Consider the following 20,784-nt stretch of genomic DNA (forward strand, 5'->3'; position numbering starts at 1 on the left):
CGGACGTGTCTGGGCAGTGTTTGTCCCCGGGCGGTGTTTTCAATATGACCGGTAGAAAATGGATTTCAGATGTTATTTTGTTTCCATCTTCACTGTTATTCCACGCAGAGGCATTCTGATGAGACAGTATGAATTGTAATTAACGCTCCACCACACGTCTGCCTTCTCTTCCCCCGCCCCTCCTCACTTTCACACCCCTCCTTGCTCCCCCTCCCCTCTCCCTCTCTCCTCAACCCCTATCTTTCTAACCTCCACCTCACTTTTTCTCCCCCTCCACCCTTCTGTAGTATTCCCATCAGCGAAGCGATGGGTGGAATATGCTTGGAAATAATGTTAGAAATACAACCTGGCAGTGCTGCAAGGGGGACTTCATTAATTGTGGTTAGGTTGGGGGACTTCATTAATTGTGGTTAGGTTGGGGGACAAAAAGCGACCTGGCAGTGCAAGTCAGATTGTGGTTGGGTGCACGCAGTGGTCATGTGCGATCATTGTGGTTGAACAGGATTTATGAAGGGCTGGTTTCTTGTGGTTGTGTGAGAATGCTTTTGTGGTCGGACCATTCATGTGATGGTGTTGCATGGTTGCGACTGGTGCAGGCACGTTCGTTGGCAGGAGTGTTGTGTATGTTTTTTTTTTGTGTGTGTGTTTTTAACTGTCGTGCAACAAGTTGAAACAGTTAGCTAAAAGGCATGGCCTTTAAGAGGCAACAATTGTGTGTTGGGACAAGACATTGGGTGAGAGTGCAACATTCTCAGCACAGTCGCTTGCTTTTCATGGGTGCAGATTTGTCTCCCTTGGATACCACGATTGGCGAAAAGCTCAGGGTAAATTAAAATTGCACACCCACACATCAACTAGCAACAGAACAGGAAGAGGAGCAAACACATTTGAAGTAGTGTTTCATGACCAGCCCACAAACATCATGAACCAGAACCAAACACACACAAACCAAACATAATATTTCCCTCCCTTCTCCCACACAAAGTTCGGATGTGGAGGTTTACACAGTCATATCTGTAGCCTGGATGCTGTCGAACCCATGCGGCCGTGCTGCAGGCACAACAGGTTCAACCTTCATGTCAGGTCATGTATGGGAGCAAGCGCATTGCTGCATCCACTTTCCACCGGTACTCCAGCGGCCTCCATCTGGCCATCCCCCAGACAGATGGCTGGCCCATCCCCATCTCCTTGAGATGCTGATCAACCTGCTGCAACCATGAGGCACGTAGTCAGCCCATTGGCCTCCTCTACTCATGAGGCTCCATCGCTGAGAGAATCTGGTGAGCAGGATTACCATCAGGAAAACGAGCCACATGTCCATACAGCGGCAGCTGATGCTCACGGACTATGCAGGTAACCAATCTCATTTGAGTTTCTCTCAGCATCCGCTCGTTGGATACAAAATCCGACCAGCAATAACCAAGGATTCTCCGAAGAGACCTGGTACCAAAGGAATTAAGTCTCCGTCTCAGATCCCTAGTCAGAGTCCAAGTTACACAACCATAGAGCAAGACTGGAAGCACCAAGGACCGGAAGACTCAGACTTTCATCGTCCTGCACAGGTACCGACAACACCACACCACATTATCCAGTAAATCCTTGACTCTCCAGGCCTGACCCAGACGTCTATTGGCCTCTGGCTCACACCAAGTGGAGATGTCAATATCATTGCCATAGCAAGTGAATCTCTCCGTGACCTCAACATCCTCACGACAAACAGGTACAGACAAGATAGCAGCATTCAAGATGTCATTGAAAGCCTGGATCTTAGTTTTGACCCAGGAAACCCAGAATCCCAGCGGCTCCAGCTCCTCATTGAGCACCTCGGGGGCCCCCAAAAGGATATCTAGAGTCTCCACAAAGATGACTGCATCATCTGCGAAATCAAGGTCAGAGATCTTGACATTCCCAAACGATGCACTACAGCTTGATTTCTCCATCATCCTCCCCAGAATACAGTCCATACAAGTGCTCAAAAGTGTGGGGGTCAGCACACACCTGACAAACTCCACTAACAACTGGAAATAAGACAGAGATGGTATCACCATATCACACAGCACTCTCAGCACCAGAGTATAGTTCAGACGTCAGAATGATCAGTTTTTTGGTGGCACCCCACGAAGACCAAGAATCCTCCAGAGGACATCCCGATTCACTGAATCAAACGCTTTACAGAGATCAACATAGGCTACAAGCAGCCCCTGCCGAAACTCTCGTCTGCATTCAGTGAGGACCCGAAAGGATACGGTCAATCTTTGACCTCTTTGTGTAAAGCCTGACTGCACTGGGCACTGGTGCTCAAGCAGATGGTGGCGAACCTTGTCAATAATTTTCAGAGCAAAGACCTTGCCCGGCACTGAGAGCAATGTCACCCCTCGGTAGTTGTTGCAGTCCTGTCGATCACCCTTCCCTTTCCAGAGAGAGGGACAACAAATCCCCTTTTCCAGCCAGTTGGGATGATGCATGTGTTCCAGGAAGAGCACATAACTGCATGCAGCGACACGAGTGCAGCATTTCCACCAGCCTTGAGAAGTTCAGCATGGATGCCACAGATCCCTGGAGCTACCCCATTTCAACCGGTTCACCGCAGCCTGCGTTTCCACAAACGAAAGTGGATCACAATTAATTGGAGGGTCAGCAATAGGGATAGTAACACCCCTGATATCCACCCTCCCCCCCCCCAAATCAGTCGTAGCATCTGAACTGAAGGGCCAGAATACAGTTCCATTGTGGCCAAAGGGTATTGGCTGAGGTTCCGAAGGCGGGACTTTGCGCACCCAGCTAGCATGCCACCGGGACCCATCCGGGAGCTGGAAAGTGTCTAGCCCCAGCTGGTGACTGGCATACATCAGAGAGGACCGGATGGGGTTGTGGCTTGTAGCTGTTGTGGAGCCATTTAGCTATGACCCAGTCCGATACACGTGTAACAGGCAACTTCACTCTGCGAGTTTTGTCGAACCGCTGATTCATGCGATGATTGGACTGGCAGACCCTGGTGCGAACAGCAGGTGTGGGAGAGTGAGGTTTTCGTGGATGTAGCCTATCCAGTGGCAGTTGCAACTCTTGCCTCAACATTAGCAGAGCTGGCAAGACCCCTGTGGTGGTGTGCAGGAGGGTCTGCTGGAATGCGCAACTTTGGGCCAGGTGACCTCACATGCAGGCTTTGATAAAACTGCTCCCCTCAGTGTCCCCATCACCTTCCCCCGTTGGCCTGTGGGTGGTGGATGGCTGTGTGGATGTGATTGATCCCCTCGGGGTTGAGGAAAGCTGAGAGCCGGTGATGCACTGTGATCCATTATCTGTTGTAATGATCTGAGGCAGCCCCTGACGGGAGATGACAGTGTCCAGGATGTTGATTATGGCCTGAGAGGAGACAGCTGACCAGAAAGACGAAGCCATTTGGAGTAGAGATCATAGTCAACCACGAGGTAGTGTGGGGTATGCCATGGATTTCCTACAGATGTACACCTGCAGTTACTCGCAGGGTTTCGAAGGCCAGGTCATTGGTCACAGTGTTGGTGGGGTCGGCTGGCTAGTTTTCGACTGAGTTGGCAGGCTGCACAGTACCTAACCATTATCTCAACATTGTGGTTGAAACCAGGCCACCACACAAGGTCCTGCCACCTTTGCTATAATCTGACAATACTCAGATGTCCCTCAGGCGCCAAAGCCAGCGCTCTTGCATGCCGAGTGCAGAGTACAACTGTGCAGTGACCCCAAGCAACACAGGTGTTATTCCACCATGACTGCTCCTTGATCTTGGTGAATGGCGATAGCTCAGCGCGCCCTTAGGTAGGTCAGCTATCTGTGATGTCGGAGTGCAGGGTGCAGAAGAGGGAGTCCTCCACCGACGCCTGCTGGAGTTTGCAGCAACTGGATGAATTCGTCCACTCGCTGGCCAGCAGGTTCAGGAACGATGACAGCTTTGGAGAGCAGGTCCATCACATCACCATGTTGTCCAGGCCTGGGGTGAAGTGAAGCTTGTAATTGTACCATTATCGGTGATCAGTCCATGTAAAGTCGGAGCAGTCTGTGTCCTGTGCCTTCGGTGGACATCAAGGCTTGGAAGAGCCTGGAGATCCATGCAAAGTGTAAATGCCTGATCATTTTCAGTGCTAATAGAAAATCTACACCCCCCCCCCGCCCCCTTTCATAATTTTCATCTTTTGTTGCCTTGTAGCCTGGAATTCAAATGCATTAAATCAGACTTTTCCACCTTTATTTACACATCGTAACCCACAACTTCAAAGTAAAAAATAAATTCGACAAATTTGAGGAAATTAATAAAAAATACAAAACTAGAAGATCTTGGTTGGATAAATGTCCACTAATAGGTGCTATGACCTCGTTAAAACTGCTTCCATTCGAGCTATGTGGAGGAACCGACATGTCCTACACATGTATTACCCTCCTGCTTAATGTAGACCAATAAAATGGTCCATCAACTAATGACGGAGTAGTAGGTCAAGAAAAATTCCATGCAGATTAGATCTGTGAACTCGTACTCCACATTCCAATTACCAACTAGATGAGCACTCGGTAGAGTGCATACCTCCGCCACGCAATGAACATATCGAGCACAATACCTTTTTAAAATATCATGCCATATATCATTTTTGGCCCTATCTCTCAATGGTGAACCACTTTAAAAATTAAATAATTCTAGATTCTGTATCTAGATTCGGATCTTCACCAAAATTGAATCAATTCGTCATTGTCACACCCACAACTTTCCCACCAAATTTCATCCGAATCCGTCCACAACTTTTTGAGATGTCCTGCACACAAAACAAACACACAAGAAAAAGACATCGTACAGAGCACGATACTTGCAAAATCCATAAAATAAATTTGACCTCAAAAATAATTGGTGGTTGAATCCAATGACCAAATATGCAACTCATCTTCAAATTTCAAGTCAATCAGATGAAAATTGAGAATTTTAGAAATCTCACCTATGATGTTGACCTTTTGGTCCGTGTTGACCACAGAAATAATTTGATGGTTGAATTCAGTGACCAAAAATATAAATCCTCTTCCAATTTCAAGTCAATCGGATGAAAATTGAGAATTTTAGAAATCTCACGTAAGTTGTTTCCAGTGTCCACCGTCTAATTATTCCATTTAACTCGAGGTCACGTGGTTACCTGAGTGGGGAGCGCGCCCTTGGCAAAGCACCAATATCATCTGATGAGATTTTAATTAGGGTGGCCGAGCGTTTTAACCGCTGGTACGTGCCGACAATATTTTGGTCAAATCTGTGGTAATTACCTCCCAGTCTATCTCGGTTCGAACAATGCTAGACCAACAGAAGGAAAGGACAAACACTACAGGTTGGAAATCGACAAATAATTTATTAAAATAAAATAAATAAATAAAAAGAACTTTTTATTTTCTGAGGTAAATAAAGAATGAATTTCAAAGCAAAATCAATGAAAATGCCAGGAAAGAGATAAAGAGCAGATGCTTATCGGGGGTTGACTCACTTACAGCTAAACACAGACAAGGGTACCCAGTGGATCATTCAGGGTGAGGGGGAGAATCGTCTCGCTCACCAGAAAGTCGTCTGTGAAGCGAAAACGTTCTGAAAATGCGTGCGTGCGTGTCATGTCCGTCGCCAGCACCCAGCTTTGCCGTGCACCTTCTCGCGAGGCAGCCTTGAACGCCAGTCGACGTCTGGAGGGCACCGGGATCGTCCGTTGCGGGTTTAGACCCTGGTGTTGGTGATCTACCCGTGCCTCCCTTGTTGGCGGCGCTGCTCACACCCACACGTGCACCACACACTCGCTTGCCGAAGCACTGGAAGGGCGAATTGTCTCGTCGGCGCTGGTCAGACACCCGCTTCTTGGTCGCTTCTCTCGGCCTTTGCTTTTTCTCTCCTCACTTTTTCTCTTCAGAACATCCCTCTTTCGCTTTTTCCTCACTTTTTTTTTATATCTTAGAACGTCTCTCCTCACAGAATATACGTCATGCTTTCTCTCACTCGTTTTTATCCCTGGGCCGTCTCTACGTGATGCTGTCCGCCCCAAGCTCACCCCGCCCCACTGGGGCACGGTTACCATGACGACCCGTGCGCTCTCAAAAAGGCGGGCGTCGGAGCTCGCGAAAGAATGTGGTGAGGAAAAATGAGGGCGGGCTTCAGAGCTCGTGAAAGAAATGTGTGAACGTGTCTGTCGTAAAGAAAAAAAGCTTCCCATAAGAGAGGGGATCTATCCTTTACCCTTCTCAACGCATCACTTTAAAATCCCATTAAACAAGGGGATGGGGCTAATCCGAACATGCATTGGAGGAAATAACTGTCTGAGGACCTGGATGTGTGGATGCATTCATCGGACCGGATTCTGAAATCCAAAACAATATTTACCCTGTTGAAGGTCCTGAGTATGATGCGGCCCCTGAACACCATTCTGTTTCTGTTGTTGAAGCTGTTGTCGCCCATTATTATCATGGTGAGGCTTCTGTTCATCCAAAGCCGTGATCTTTTCTACACCCGTTAACCCACTCCCACCCCTCCTCAAATTTTGCTTATGTATCCATCTTTTCCACTCCTTGCATTCTCCCTTATCCCTCATCGTTACCTGCATCCCTTGTTTATCCTTCTCCACCTATTTTCTCCCTCTGCCCTGCTGTTGGTGTTTCCCCCCTTCTCACGCTGTTCCTTTTGTTATGCTGTGTTATCTGTTCTATGGTCTAGCTCTTCCACGAGCCTTGACTGTAAATATATATATATATATATATATATATATATATATATATATATATATATATATATATATATAGTTATTCTGACACTTTTGTGTGCTGCCTGTCTGCGTCTTCATTTGTTTTTTGGAGAAGAGCTTTTCCTTTTCTTTTGGCAGCTGTTCTTCTTCTTGCTTCATCTGTTGATTCTCTTTCCAATTTTGAGACCATTCGTAGTTTCTGTCTGTTTACTTTCCATTCGGAATTCTTTTTCACATTCTGTTTGTCCTTCACAGCAGAATTCCTGATCCATTACCATCTGTTCTTCTTTTCCTTGACTCATCTCAACTTCCTCACGTTTCCTTTGCTCTTTTTCTTTTTCTTGCGCTCTTTGCATTTCCTTTTGTGTTTCATTTTCCCTTCGCTCTCCTCATTGTACACCGCTCCTTCCCAATGCCATATCCAGGCGATGCATCATGACATCGCCGGGCACCGAAGGAAGGGAGTACTCAGTTTTCATTCTATTTATTTGTTTTCTTGTTAATTGCTGGAATCCTTTGGATTTCGGCAATTATGTTGGTCGGTTGTGTGTGTCATTCTGTGTGTCTGTCTGTCTGTCTGTTTGTGTGTTTGTTTACCCTGGAGCAGCCACACCGTTTCAGCGATTATGACCAAACTGGGTACAGACGTCGGCCATGGTCCAACTTAGACACTTGTCGTTTTTTTGTGAATCTAGGTCAAAGGTCAAAGTCAAGGTCACCGAAAAACCGAAATTATTATTTTCGTAATAACGTCCGGTAAAATGGTCGTATCGACTTCAAACCAAATCCAAAATGTGCATCTTCCAATTCTGCATTCAACCATATGTCTCATTGGGGTGTCACACCAAAAACCTTCTTAGCAGTCGGGGGTCGAATGTCAGGGGGGGTCGGGTCAAAACTTTCAAATTTAGATAAAAACGCCATTTCAAGTCCGATTGACTTCCAAGTTATGATCATGACCAAACTAAGTGCTATAACTCATTAAACAGTAGCACTATCGACTTATTAGAACCAAATTGATTTCCAGGTTTTTGTTTTTTTCAGAGATCATGGAGATATGACAAAGTTATTCCGGCAATTCCTTGCTCAACGAGGAATTTCATTTGTTTGTTTGTTTTCTTGTTTGTTTGTCTGCGTGATGTCTAAGCCATCCTGTGAGCTCGGAATCTGAAACTTGGGGACAAAAGTGAAGACGTGCTTTGGCAAAAATGTTAGTTTAAAAAAAAAAAAAATTTATTCATCAATTTCTTGATTAATTATTTCATTATTATCGATCTATTAATTACCTATTTATTTTACTTCTCATCCGGGAAATATGTCGTGCACCTTTTGAGCCTGGAAGCTGATATTTGGACATGATAAGTGACCAAGTGATTTGGCTGTAAAGGGTATTTTTGAGTTATCATTTGTACATATTTACCTCCGAAGTACACTGCTCCCTGCCAAAGGTGACCTGGCAATGTCGCTTGCTGGAGGATTTATCTGCCATGGGGGGAAGTGTACTTTGAATTACACCATTACTTGTTTTATTTCTATTTGCATGTGTTTTTTCCTCTAGTTTCTGCAGAGTGTCCTCTTCTCTATTTTTAACCTCTTCCTCTTTTTGGTGGGTGGATATGAAGCAGCCTTTGCTTTATCTCTTCCTCTTTTCCTTTAATCAACGCTTCAAATTTCTCCTGTTGCTCTCCTGCTCTTTATATCTACACCCGTCGTACTCTAACTGTTCCACACTTTGCTCTTTATTTATAACTTTGAGCCCTTATTTCTAAAGCACGCATTCTTTTCTTACGCTCTGTATTTTTCTGTTTTCCCCAGGATCTACACCTGAAATTTGTCCTCCTGCCAAACTCTTCCTGTTTTGTTTGTCTCCACTCCTCTTTCTTTCTCATCCTTAGCTCTTTTTATTTTTTTCCTCTCCTGTTGTTCTTTCTTTCATTTGCTGTTCTTCCTCTTTTAGCCATAATTCTTTCTTAAATTTTCGTTGTATGTCCTTTTGCTTCAACTCGTGTTCTCTTTCCCTCACTAATTGCTCTTTGTGTAGGATCTTCTTATTTTTGAAGCAACCTATCCTTTCTTTCCTGAACCTATCCTCTCTTTTCCTTTCTTAGGAAGAAAAACCTTTTCTTGGTCGTTTTAATATCCTCATTCCTGTTCTTTATTGTCGAATCCTTTTTTTTTAATTTTATCTTCTGAACATCCTCTTCCTTTACTTCCTGCATCTCGACTTGTTAATTTTCCTGAACCTCCTTTACTAATGGTAGCTCGTTCCTTAATTTCATCTTTGGCTTTCCGGCCACATCGTAAACTGCAAGACAAAAACAATGCATCTCAGTTCAAGGTAAATTGAAGTACCAGATAACGGGTAAAGTATTGAATGCACAGTTTTGTAAAACATAAAAAAATGTGTTCCATGTGTGTTACAATGCTATAGAATATAAAACGTTGAGTTTTGCAGATGTAATGTTACTGAAACAAGGTTAACAGGAAGGGTGTGAAATGATGAAACCCAAACATGAAACAGGCAAATATCATCACCATCACCATCATCATCACCATCATCATCATCATCACCATGAACATCACCATGACCATCATCATCACCATCATCACCATCATCACCATCATCACCATCATCACCATCATCATCATCATCATCACCATCATCATCACAATCGCCACCATCATCACAATCATCACAATCATCATCATCATCATCATCATCATCATCATCATCATCATCATCATCATCAAACAACCTTTTCCCTTTCCCTTTTAGGCAGTTGGTTGATTGATGGCATGTCTCCATATTTGGTTCTTTCATTTGCAGTGTCTTCTTGCTATTCTTCTTCCATATGGCAGCATGGCTGCCAGGAAGCTATCATTTTGTTGGGGCACGACTGGCAGCATGGCTGTCACTGATGCTGTGCCCCTATACCAGTACACTGGTACTCATTTCGCAGATCTCAGAAGGATGACAGTCTCAGTCAACTCCACCTGGTGTTAGTTCAGCAGCCAACGGGGCTCAAACTGAGGACCCTAAGATCCCAAGCCAGCCAACCTAACCACAAAGCAATACCAGTACCTTCAGAAGTCGCCTGTAGAAGTATAGCCCTACATTGTAATAGTCGTGAAGCTTTGGCCATAAGAGAAGAATAATAAAAAAACAGAAACAAAAATAAATAAATAAATAAATAAATAAATAAATAAAACAACAGCAAAAAATGACAAGAGAAAAATAATAGAATAGCTTTGAAGAAAGAAGATGTACATTGCCTTCAGAAAGTATTCACACCCCTCGACTTTTGTCACATTTCGTTGTTGTTGCAGCCTGAATTTAAAATGGATTCAGTTTAGATTTTTTTGTCACCGATTTACACAAAAGACCCCATAATAACAAAGTGAAAACATCTTTTTAGAAATTCTTACAAATTAATTTAGAAATGAAAAGCTGAAATGTCTTGTGTCAATGAGTATTCAGCCCCTTTGCTATGACGCTCCAAATTGAGCTGAGGTGCATCCAATTTCCTTTGATCATCCTTGTGATGTCTCTACAACTTGATTGGAGTCTACCTGTGGCCAATTCAATTGACTGGACGTGAGTTAGAAAGAAACACACCTTTCTATATAAGGTCCCACAGTTGTTAGTGCATGTCGGAGCAGAAATTTGTTTGTACAGGACAAAATTAATTTGTACAGGACAATAACAATGAAGTCCCAGGAACTGTCCGGAGAAGGATAAGGAACTGTTCGTAAGGATAGAGATCGAACCATGAGGAGGCATAGATCTGGGAAAGGGTATAAAACAATTTATTGAGTGTTGAAAGTTCCCAAGAGCACAGTGAACTCCATCATTAGGCAATGGAAATAATATGGAACTACCCAGGCTCCTCATAGAGCTGGCTGTCTGACCAAACCGAGTGACCGGGCAAGAAGGACCTTGGCCAGGGAGGTGACCAAGAACCCAATGACCACTCTAACAGAACTGCAGAGTTCCTTATAGTTCTGTTCGAGTGGCAGGGAGAACCTGCCAGAATGACAACAGTCTCTGCAGCACTTCACAAATCTAGACTTTATGGGAGAGTGGCCAGATGGAAGCCACTCCTGAGAAAAAGGCACCTGACAGCACACCTGGAGTTTGCAAAAATGCACGTGAAAGACTCTGAGAGCATGAGGCAAAATATTCTGTGGTCTGATGAGGCGAAATTTTAACTCTTTGGGCTGAATGCAAAGCGCTATGTCTGGTGGAAACCAAGCACAACTCATCACCAATCTAACACCATCCCTACCGTGAAGCATGGTGGTGACACCATCATGATTTGGGGATGCTTTTCAGCAGCAGGGACCGGGAGACTTGTAACAATAGAGGGAACAATGAATGGAGCCAAATACAGGCAAATCCTTGAGGAGAACCTGCTTTAGAGTGCAAAAGACCTGAGACTGTGGCGAAGGTTTACGTTCCAACAGGACAATGACCACAAGCGTACAGCCAAAGCATCACTGAAATGGCTTCAGAACAAGAATGTGAATGTCCTTGAGTGGTCCAGCCAAAGCTCAGACTTGAAACCCATTGAGAATCTGTGGAAAGAATTGAAAATTGCTGTTCACCGATGCTCCCCATCCAACTTGACAGAGCTTGAGCAAATTTGCAAGGAGGAATGTGAGACAATGCCCAAATCCAGATGTACAAAGCTGGTACAGACCTACAAAAGAAGCCTCAAAACTGTAATCGCTGCCAAAGGCGCTTCTACAAAGTATTGACTCAGAGGGTTGAATGCTTATGTAAATTAGACATTTCAGCTTTTAATTTTGTAATTGATTTGTAAAAGTTTCCAAAAACAAGTTTTCACTGTCATTGTGGGGTATTGTGTAGAGATGAGTGATATTAAAAAAAAAAATTAATCCCTTTTAAATTCAGGCTTTAACACGACAAAATGTGACAAAAGTTGAGGGGTGTGAATACGTTCTGAAGGCAATGCACATATTCTTTCTACAAATCTATTCCATTATTTTTCTATTATTTTGCTCTTGTTTTTTTTTTTGTTGTTGTTTGTGTTTTTTAGTAATTGCCGGAATCCTTCGGATTGTAGCAATTATGTTGGTCGGTTGTGTGTGTCATTCTGTGTGTCTGTCTGTTTGTTTGTGTGTTTGTTTACCCTGTAGCAGCCACACCGTTTCAGCGATCATGACCAAACTGGGTACAGACGTCGGCGATGGTCCAACTTGTCGTTTTTGGTGAGTCTAGGTCAAAGGTCAAGGTCAAGGTCACCGAAAAACCGAAATTCTTATTTTCCCAATAACGTCCACTAAAATGGTCGTATCGACTTCAAACCAAATCCAAAATGTGCATCTTCCAATTCTGCATCCAACCATATGTCTCATTGGGGTGTCACACCAAAAACCCTTCTTCGCGGTCGGGGGTCGAATGTCAGGGGGGGGTCGGGTCAAAACTTTCAAATTGCGATAAAAACGCCATTTCAAGTCCGATTGACTTCCAAGTTATGATCATGACCAAACTAAGTGCTATAACTCATTAAACAGTAGCACTATCGACTTACAAGAACCAAATTGATTTCCAGGTTTTTGTTTTTTCAGAGATCATGGAGATATGACAAAGTTATTCCGGCAATTCCTTGCTAAACGAGCAATTTCATTTATTTATTTTTGTTTCTTTTTTTTCTATTCTTATTTTATGGCCCAAGCTTCATGACCATACAATGTAGGGCTAGACTTCTACAGGCAAAATACTCTCTTAATTTCCTTTACTGTCCTTGGCACATACTTATTTGGTAAGATTATAATAACTCTAAACTCTTTCCATTTACTCACAGCTACTTTTATCTTAGTCCTTGCAGCCATTCTGCTCTCCCATTGACATCCAACATGTCTCCTAAATATTAAAGTTTATTCACCTTTTCATTTCCACCCCAAATCACATATCGTCCTCCATTATCATGTGATCATCCGATTTGGTTCCTTTGAAACATTCCTTCCATTTAACCTACCAGCTGCCTCATTCAAACTATCCTTCACTTCACTACATTTATTTGTGGCACTACCTTTCACAAACAGAGCACTGAATCCAGTTTGCTCTGAATCCAGATCACATGGCCACTTTCCACTTACCTTCTTTTCTTTTTCTTCACTGCTAACTACAGACTTGGTCTTGGTACTTGTATTGAGACGACGACTTATGTCGATAAACGAAAAAAAGGACAAGCCTTTGTGAAGACTAAAGAACATGGAAGTAGTATATCGAATTTGATGTCTTTTGAAATGGTTAAATTTCATGGTGAGTGGTTGAAAATTTCACCAAACCTATTAATCAACACAATAACTGTCAATTAAACAAACCAAAAAAAAATCCTCAAAACAAATCCCACAGAGGATGTATTCAGGACAATCATCCGAGGGATGATTCTGATGAAAGACAGAATAATATCTTTCATGTCTCCATGACAGGTGTTATGCCCGGTGTCGGCTTAATGGTTTAGGATGGAACCTGAGTTCAAATCCCACTCAGATGTCAAATTAATACCAGGTGGGGTTGACTCTGCCTGTCATCCTTCTGAGGTCGTAAAAATGAGTGCCAGCTTGCTGGTATACCATGTCGGAGTGGTGACCCGTCCAGGATTGTACCCACTAGCCAAGGAGACTGCTGACGCAGCACCAACGCTCTGCACAGAGTATGGTCCCGATGGATGGATGGATGGACAGGTCTGACCAGGACAGAATGTCACCTTTTAAGAAGAGTATGCTCCATGCTCTGGCACCACTGCTGTCACTGGACCATACATTAGTTTCTCAGATTAGTTATTCGTAAAGATTCAGTGTAAACTCATTTCAAATCTCTGAGCTATCTCATGCCTTTGGTGAAGGAATGATGGTATTGATGAAAAAGTCACTTAATTCTTTACCAGTGAATGCAGTGCTTTTTTCTACAACTCTTCCTCATGAACCAACACGATGGTTCAAATGCAATTTCACCTACGGTAGAGAAGATGACATTCACGACTAACAAAACGTCAGGAACCGTCTCCATCACTCCTCCTTCCACAGAAACATTCTGGAAAATCTGTGAACACGAATAAGGGCAGGGGCAAGAGAAATGTTTTTTTTTGTATACATTGTCGAGGCTCGTATAAGAGTGAACACACAGAACGTGTAACAAAAGGAGCAGGAAACAAGAGAGGTGGGAGAGGGAAGCACAACAACAGCAGGCAGCAGAGACATCAGGAGATCTGTGGAAGGCAGAGGGATTGGGTACAGTACATGGGATTTAAAAAAATGGACACAACAGGGACTTTCAGGAAGGAAAGCAGGAAATTTGAAGGAGGTAGGTTTGGGGTGGGTTAACTGGTAGAAAAGATCATGGTTTTAGATTGGGGTGGGGGGGGTGATTTGAGATGGTGGTCAACAGCTGTTTTAAAGACCTGGAGGGAGGAGTGGGATTGAATAAAGTGTGGGAGTTTGTTCCAGAGGTGGGAAAAAAAGAGGAATGAAAGGGTGAAGGTGAGCAGTAATTCTTGATTTTGTCAATTTCACCAGCAAGGTGTTTTTGGAGGACCTTGAACACCCTGCGGAAAAAGTAGGGGGACAGAGCACAGACAGAGCAGGGGGTGCAAAGCTGGAAAGGAGTCGGTATAAGACAGCAAGACCACAGACCTGCCTCCAGTGAGAGAGAGTGAAAGATCCAAAGACTCAGCTTCATTGTGCAAGTTACCAATGATCCTAAAAGCCTTGGTTTCCACAGCTTGAAGCTGAACTGGGTGTGAGGTAGAAGCACCAGCCCAGAGGGGAGAGTAGGACTCCATCAGGCTGTGGATGAAAGCTTTGCATGTGGCCAGGAGCTCAGGTGTGCCAAGGAAGGATTTTGCACGACGCCGGATGCTCGGTCGGCGACTGGCTTTGGAGGCCAGCTTGGAATTGTGGCTTTCTCGGGAAAGATCGTGGAACATAGTGAGACCCAGAAGCTTGAAAGAAAGGACTTCTTCAAGAGGATTGTTGAGAAAGTAGATGAGGGGGGGTTCCAGACGATGCTTTCGGAGAAACATCGTGAGAATGTGAGATTCATCAGGGTTGAAAGACATGTTCCACGTGTTGGACCAGTTTGTGATTTTATCCAAATCTGGAGAGGGTGAAGAGGCTGCTGCTTACCGGTCTGAGGGATAACAGATGATACAGCTGAGGGTGGAGTCATCAGCAAAGAGATAAAGAGGATTTTCTGGAGTCAGAGAGATCATTGATGAAAACGAGAAAAAGAACAGGGCCCAGAACACTGCCTTGAGGAACTCCAGCCTGGACAGGAAGAGGGGATGAAAGAACTCCATTTAGGGCCACACATTGGCTGTGACAGAGAGGAAGACTGCGAGCCATGAATGGAGATTGCCTTGGATACCATAGGACAAAAGTTTGGTGAGCAGAGAGGAGTGCGAGACCATATCGAGAGCAAATTGATGGTCGGAAATCAGGTCATTGGAGAAGAGGAAGGATTTAATGTCGGAAGTGATGATGGATTCCCTGACCTTGCTGATTGTTGCGAGCAAGCTTATTGGTCTGTAGTTGAAGGGAACTAACTGTTTTTGCACCTTTTTGATGTAAAGTGGTAATGTTTGCTGATTTTCAAGCGGATGGCAGATAATCTTGAGGAATTATTACAGTTAAAACTAGAGGGGGAGCACTCGGTAGAGTGCAAAACCTCTGCCGCCAATACTGCTAGGTCACTCAAGTGAACCTGATATCCTATTCATTCAATTTGACGTCAACAGTGCTCACAGAGTTATAGTTTGCAACTTTCCCTTTTACTTTTAACTTTTACATGCTCAATTCATTCGTCATAACTAGATTCCTTGAGACAAATTTATTTTACGTGGGTATATCCACCTGAAGTTCCAAAATCAGCCGCAATTATAATTTTGGCATGTTTTTTTCTTGGAAATCACTTATAACATGTAGAAATGCAAAAAAAAAAAATTCGAAATTTTGTTGAAAAAAGTTGCAAAATTTTCTAAGTTTTTTTTCTTTTTTTTCTCTAACAATTTTTTCTTTTTTTGGTTGGAAATCACTTAAAACATGTAGAAATGCAAAAAAAAATCAAATATTTTTTTCAAAATGGCCAAAACAGATCACACTCTACTGAACCACGATTGAATAAACTAAACTAGATCGACACGCATGTACAGTGGGGAGAACAAGTATTTGAAACACCGCTGATTTTGTAGGTTTTCCCACTTACAAAGTACGTAGAGGTCTGTAATTTTTATCATAGGAACACTTCAACTGTGAAAGACGGAATCTAAAACAAAAATCCTGAAAATCACATCGTATGATTTTTAAATAATTAATTTGCATTTTATTGCATAAAATTAGTATTTGATCACCTACCAACCAGTAAGAATTCCGGCTCTCACAGACCTGTTAGTTTTGTCTTTTAGAAGCCCTCCCATTCTCCACTCATTACCTGTATTAACTGCACCTGTTTGAACTCGTTATCTGCATAAAAGACAGCTGTCCACACTCTATCAATCGGACTCCAACTTCTCCACAATGAGCAAGACCAGAGAGCTATCTTAGGACATCAGGGACAAAATAGTACACTTGCACAAGGCTGGGATGGGCTACAGGACAATAGGCAAGCAGCTTGGTGAGAAGGCAACAACTGTTGGTGCAATTATTAGAAAATGGAAGAAGTTCAAGATAACAGTCAATCTCCCTCAGTCTGGGGCTCCATGCAAGATCCCACCTCGTGGAGCCTCAATGATCATGAGAAAGGTGAGGGATCAGCCCAGAACTACACGGCAGGACCTGGTCAATGACCTGAAGAGAGCTGGGACCACAGTATCAAAGAAAACCAGAAGTAACACACTACGCCGTCATGGATTAAAATCCTGCAGCGTACGCAAAGTCCCTCTGCTCAAGCCAGCACATGTCCAGGCCCGTCTGAAGTTTGCCAATGACCATCTCGATGATCCAGAGGAGGAATGGGAGAAGGTCATGTGGTCTGATGAGACCAAAATAGAGCTTTTTGGTTTAAACTCCACTCGCCGTGTTTGGAGGAAGAAGAAGGATGAGTCCAACCCCAAGAACACCATCCCGACCGTGAAGCATGGAGGTGGAAACATCATTCTTTGGGGATGCTTTTCTGCAAAGGGGACAGGATGACTGCACCGTATTGAGGGAAGGATGGATGGAGCCATGTATCGTGAGATCTTGGCCAACAACCTCCTTCCCTCAACAATAGCATTGAATATGGGGCGTGGCTGGGTCCTCCAGCATGACAACGACCCGAAACACACAGCCAGGGCAACTTCGGAGCGGCTCTGAAAGAAGCATTTCAAGGTCCTGGAGTGGCCTAGCCAGTCTCCAGACCTGAACCCAATAGAAAATCTTTGGAGGGAGCTGAAAGTCTGTGTTGCCCAGCGACAGCCCCGAAACCTGAAGGATCTGGAGAAGATCTGTATGGAGGAGTGGGCCAAAATTCCTGCTGCAGTCTGTGCAAACCTGGTTAAGAACTACAGGAAACGTCTGATCTCTGTAATTGCAAACAAAGGTTTCTGTACCAAATATTAAGTTCTGTTTTTCTGATGTATCAAATACTTATTTCCTGCAATAAAATGCAAATTAATTATTTTAAAATCATACAATGTGATTTTCAGGATTTTTGTTTTTGATTCCATCTTTCACAGTTGAAGTGTACCTATGATAAAAATTACAGACCTCTACGTGCTTTGTAAGTGGGGAAACCTGCAAAATCGGCAGTGTATCAAATACTTGTTCTCCCCACTGTAGAAATGCCCAAAAAATAAAATCGAATTTTTTTTGAAAAAAAAGGTGCAAAATTCCTTTTTTTTCTCTCTAACAAATTTTTTTTTTGGGGGGGAGGGTTGGAAATCACTTAAAACATGTAGAAATGCAAAAACAAAAATTCAATTTTTTTTTCAAATTGGCTGCCACAGCTGGCATATTGGACTTTGGACCAAGTCCAAAATCTCATGGCATGATCCTTGCACCATACCTAATCCCCCCACCAAGTTTCGTCGAAATCCGTCGAGGAGTTTTTCCGTAATACTGTTCACAAACAAACAAACAAACAAACAGACAGGGGTGAAAACAGTAACCTCCGTCCATCTTCGATTGCGGAGGTTAACTAGAGGGGGAGCACTCGGGAGAGCGCAAAACCTCCGCCGCCAATACTGCTGGGTCACTCAAGTGAACCTTATATCTTATTCATTAAATATGATGTCAACAGTGCTGACAGTTATAGTTCTTTTCTCCAACATTTTTTTTTTGGGGGGGGGGGGAGGGGTTGGAAATCACTTAAAACATGTAGAAATGCAAAAAAAAGAAATTGAAATTTTGTTGAAAAAAAAGTTGCAAAATTTTTTTTCTCTAACAATTATTGGGGGGGTTGGAAATCACTTAAAACATAAAATGCAAAAAAATTTTTTTTCTCTAACAATTTTTTTTGGGGGGGTTGGAAATCACTTAAAACATGTAGAAATGCAAAAAACAATTTTTTTCCCTTTTTTGGGGGGGTGACAATTTTTTTGGGGGGGTTGGAAATCAATTAAAACATGTAGAAATTCAAAAAAAATTCTCTATTTTTTTTGGGGGGGGGGGTTGGAAATCACTTAATACATGTAGAAATGCAAAAAAAAAATTTCTCTATAAATTTTTTTGGGGGGGGGGGGACCAAGTCCAAAATTTAATGGCATGATCCTTGGACCATACCTAACCCCCCCCCACCAAGTTTCGTCGAAATCCGTCGAGTTTTTCCGTAATACTGTTCACAAACAAACAAACAAACAAACAAACAGACAGGGGTGAAAACAGTAACCTCCGTCCATCTTCAATTGCGGAGGTTAATAAAAAAAACAGAAAAAAAAGAAGCAATTTTGACTGAAAACTAAAAAGTTAATAGAACGCGTTACCCTGCACAGTGTTAAGTGTATACTTAAATTTAAATAAAATTCTGGATGTTTAGAGCTATTGAAGCAGTCTTACACACCACCCTGTTTAATACATCCAAGTATTGCAAAAACGGAATGGTTTTGAACGTGCAAACAAAGTGATTTGTGTTCTACAATGTTCAAGTACATAATTAATTTAAATAAAAATAAAGATTGTAAAAGTTGTATGAATAAATTAATTCTGGAATTTACCACCGTTTTACCTTCACGGACACAGTATCAATTACACCACCCTATCTTCCACATTACATTAGTTATATTCATGCCTGCTTGTGTCATTTATGACGTCATTAAAAAACAATAAGTTCCTGTTTGGAATGAATTTCAATTTTGTTTGACTGCCAGGAAGGCAGAAAGAGTACAAAGAAAATTCACTCCTATCTGCTTATGTGCTATCGGGAAAAATTCAGAGACAAAGTAATGTAAAACGGCAGGTATGTTTTTCAATTAATGTTCAAAAATACAACATTCAATTTAATTATGTTGTTCCACCATCATAAACTGATGTTTACAGACAGACAGACGGACATGAATCAATTGCTCAACCCCGCTATTTGTTTCGCACGCGTGGGGTAATAAGAGTCGATTTTCTGACAAGATGTTCGTGAAAAAGTTCAGTTTCAAATGATGTTTAAATTTTAAAAAGAGGTTCAGACCCAACTTTGATATGCATTATCTCCTCTATCAATTTATACTCCATGACCAACTGTTGTCCTGTACGAGTTACACAGAAGTGCATTATGAAGATGGACTTGGACATTTGGGATCTCTTGCCTTTAAGAGAGAAATTTGAACTCTGCCTGGTGAGGAAAATTAACCTGTAGTATCCAACCAAAAAAATAAAATCACAACAAAGAGAGATTGCAACAAATATGAGGACCAACAACGAAGAGGACGGACCAAGAAGCAGAAGTATACGATTTCTACAGGGTACCGAAACACAATGGCCGACTCATTTTTAAAGGCTACTCCTGGAATCTTTAATTTCAACAAGATTGAGTCGTTAGATAGGACAGCCAACTTAATTTGCTCTCCCAAAGGATGGGATGTTAACCCAACTCACATTGCGAAGCACCACACCGACTGTGGTGCACAGGGCTGACAGTTTATAGTCAGATCCAACTCGATTGAGAATCAAACTCAGATAAGTCAAAAGAAAATACCCTTCGCTGCTGCGCTGCAAGAACATAAATGTTTGCTGTTTATCCAACCCAAAAAAATACCAACTTGTGCCCTTTCATCTGTACCTTTGCGAGTACGTTATCTCTTTCACTATTCTTGCTTACCTGCTTGGGTGTTCTGGATGTTCTTCTACAGAGGACCAAAAGACCACGATGATAAACCGGTATGTCATCTCTGGTACACACCAAGAAACTAGCAGGTGAACTGGGAGTTTAACGATATATTCTTCAATGTTCAATCGTTCGACGTGACGCTGAACATCTCCACTAACAGTATATCACCAATACAACATATATCACCTTTTCCATTGTTCTATTGGAATGCTCATTGTTAATTGTCACCACTGACAACTACTTTGACATCTCTGAATGTTAACTTTGCCAACCACTTTGCAACAACTCTTATTGGTTCTTAAATAAATTATTAAAATCTCTCCAGGGCATCTAGAAAGTACAGGAAAGTGCAATCGAATTTTCATTTAACACATGACTCTCAAAGTGACGGAATCCGCCCCGGAATGCTCGGTGCGCACGTGCAGAAACCCCAGGAAACTTGAGTATTCGCGGCCAAACAAAGTATATCAAGTGTCTGGGATAAGGATTGTTACCTGAAATGGCTCACAAAACTCGATAACAGAAGTCGAAAATATTTGGAAAAATACCTAAGAGAAAGTGCTGTGCCTCTGCACAACGGAAGACTTGGAGAACTCTTTCTAGTGTAGTAGATAGTAGAAAAATCGTGCAAATTATGATACAAACATCAAATTTGGCATTTCTGTTCTGCAGGGCTTTCTGATCAAATCTGCACGATTGGCCATTTGAAAATCCAAATTTTGAAAAATTTGAAAAAAAAAAAAAAACCTCTAGAAAATTTGAAGTCACAGCTGGCTGAAATTCTTGAAGCGCAAGTGAACA

At 42.6% G+C, this 20,784-nt stretch overlaps 1 protein-coding gene across 5 annotated transcripts in view; it reads right to left on the reverse strand.

Annotated features, from left to right (window-relative positions):
* Positions 1-4,209: 4,209 nt before the first annotated feature.
* The window catches only part of LOC147014098 (uncharacterized), a 32,610-nt gene continuing 16,035 nt past the window's right edge, over positions 4,210-20,784 (reverse strand). Inside the window, exons 3-5 of one of the 5 annotated variants that reach the window (XR_015050645.1) lie at positions 13,637-13,794; positions 5,556-9,027; positions 4,210-4,778 (exon numbers count right to left, since the gene is read on the reverse strand). Coding sequence is in view for 3 of the 5 variants with exons in the window: in XM_085851757.1 (XP_085707883.1) it covers positions 8,865-9,027; positions 13,637-13,794 (321 nt within the window). In the remaining 2 variants the exon portion in view is untranslated. Of the gene's footprint in view, positions 4,779-4,805; positions 9,028-13,636; positions 13,795-20,784 lie in introns of those variants that run through there. The other 4 variants (XM_085851759.1, XM_085851758.1, XM_085851757.1 and 1 more) reach the window with 4 other exon arrangements.

This window comes from Eptatretus burgeri, chromosome 13, assembly GCF_056783735.1.
Source record: "Eptatretus burgeri isolate ZD-2024b chromosome 13, Ebu_testis_v1, whole genome shotgun sequence".
Taxonomy (NCBI): domain Eukaryota; kingdom Metazoa; phylum Chordata; class Myxini; order Myxiniformes; family Myxinidae; genus Eptatretus; species Eptatretus burgeri.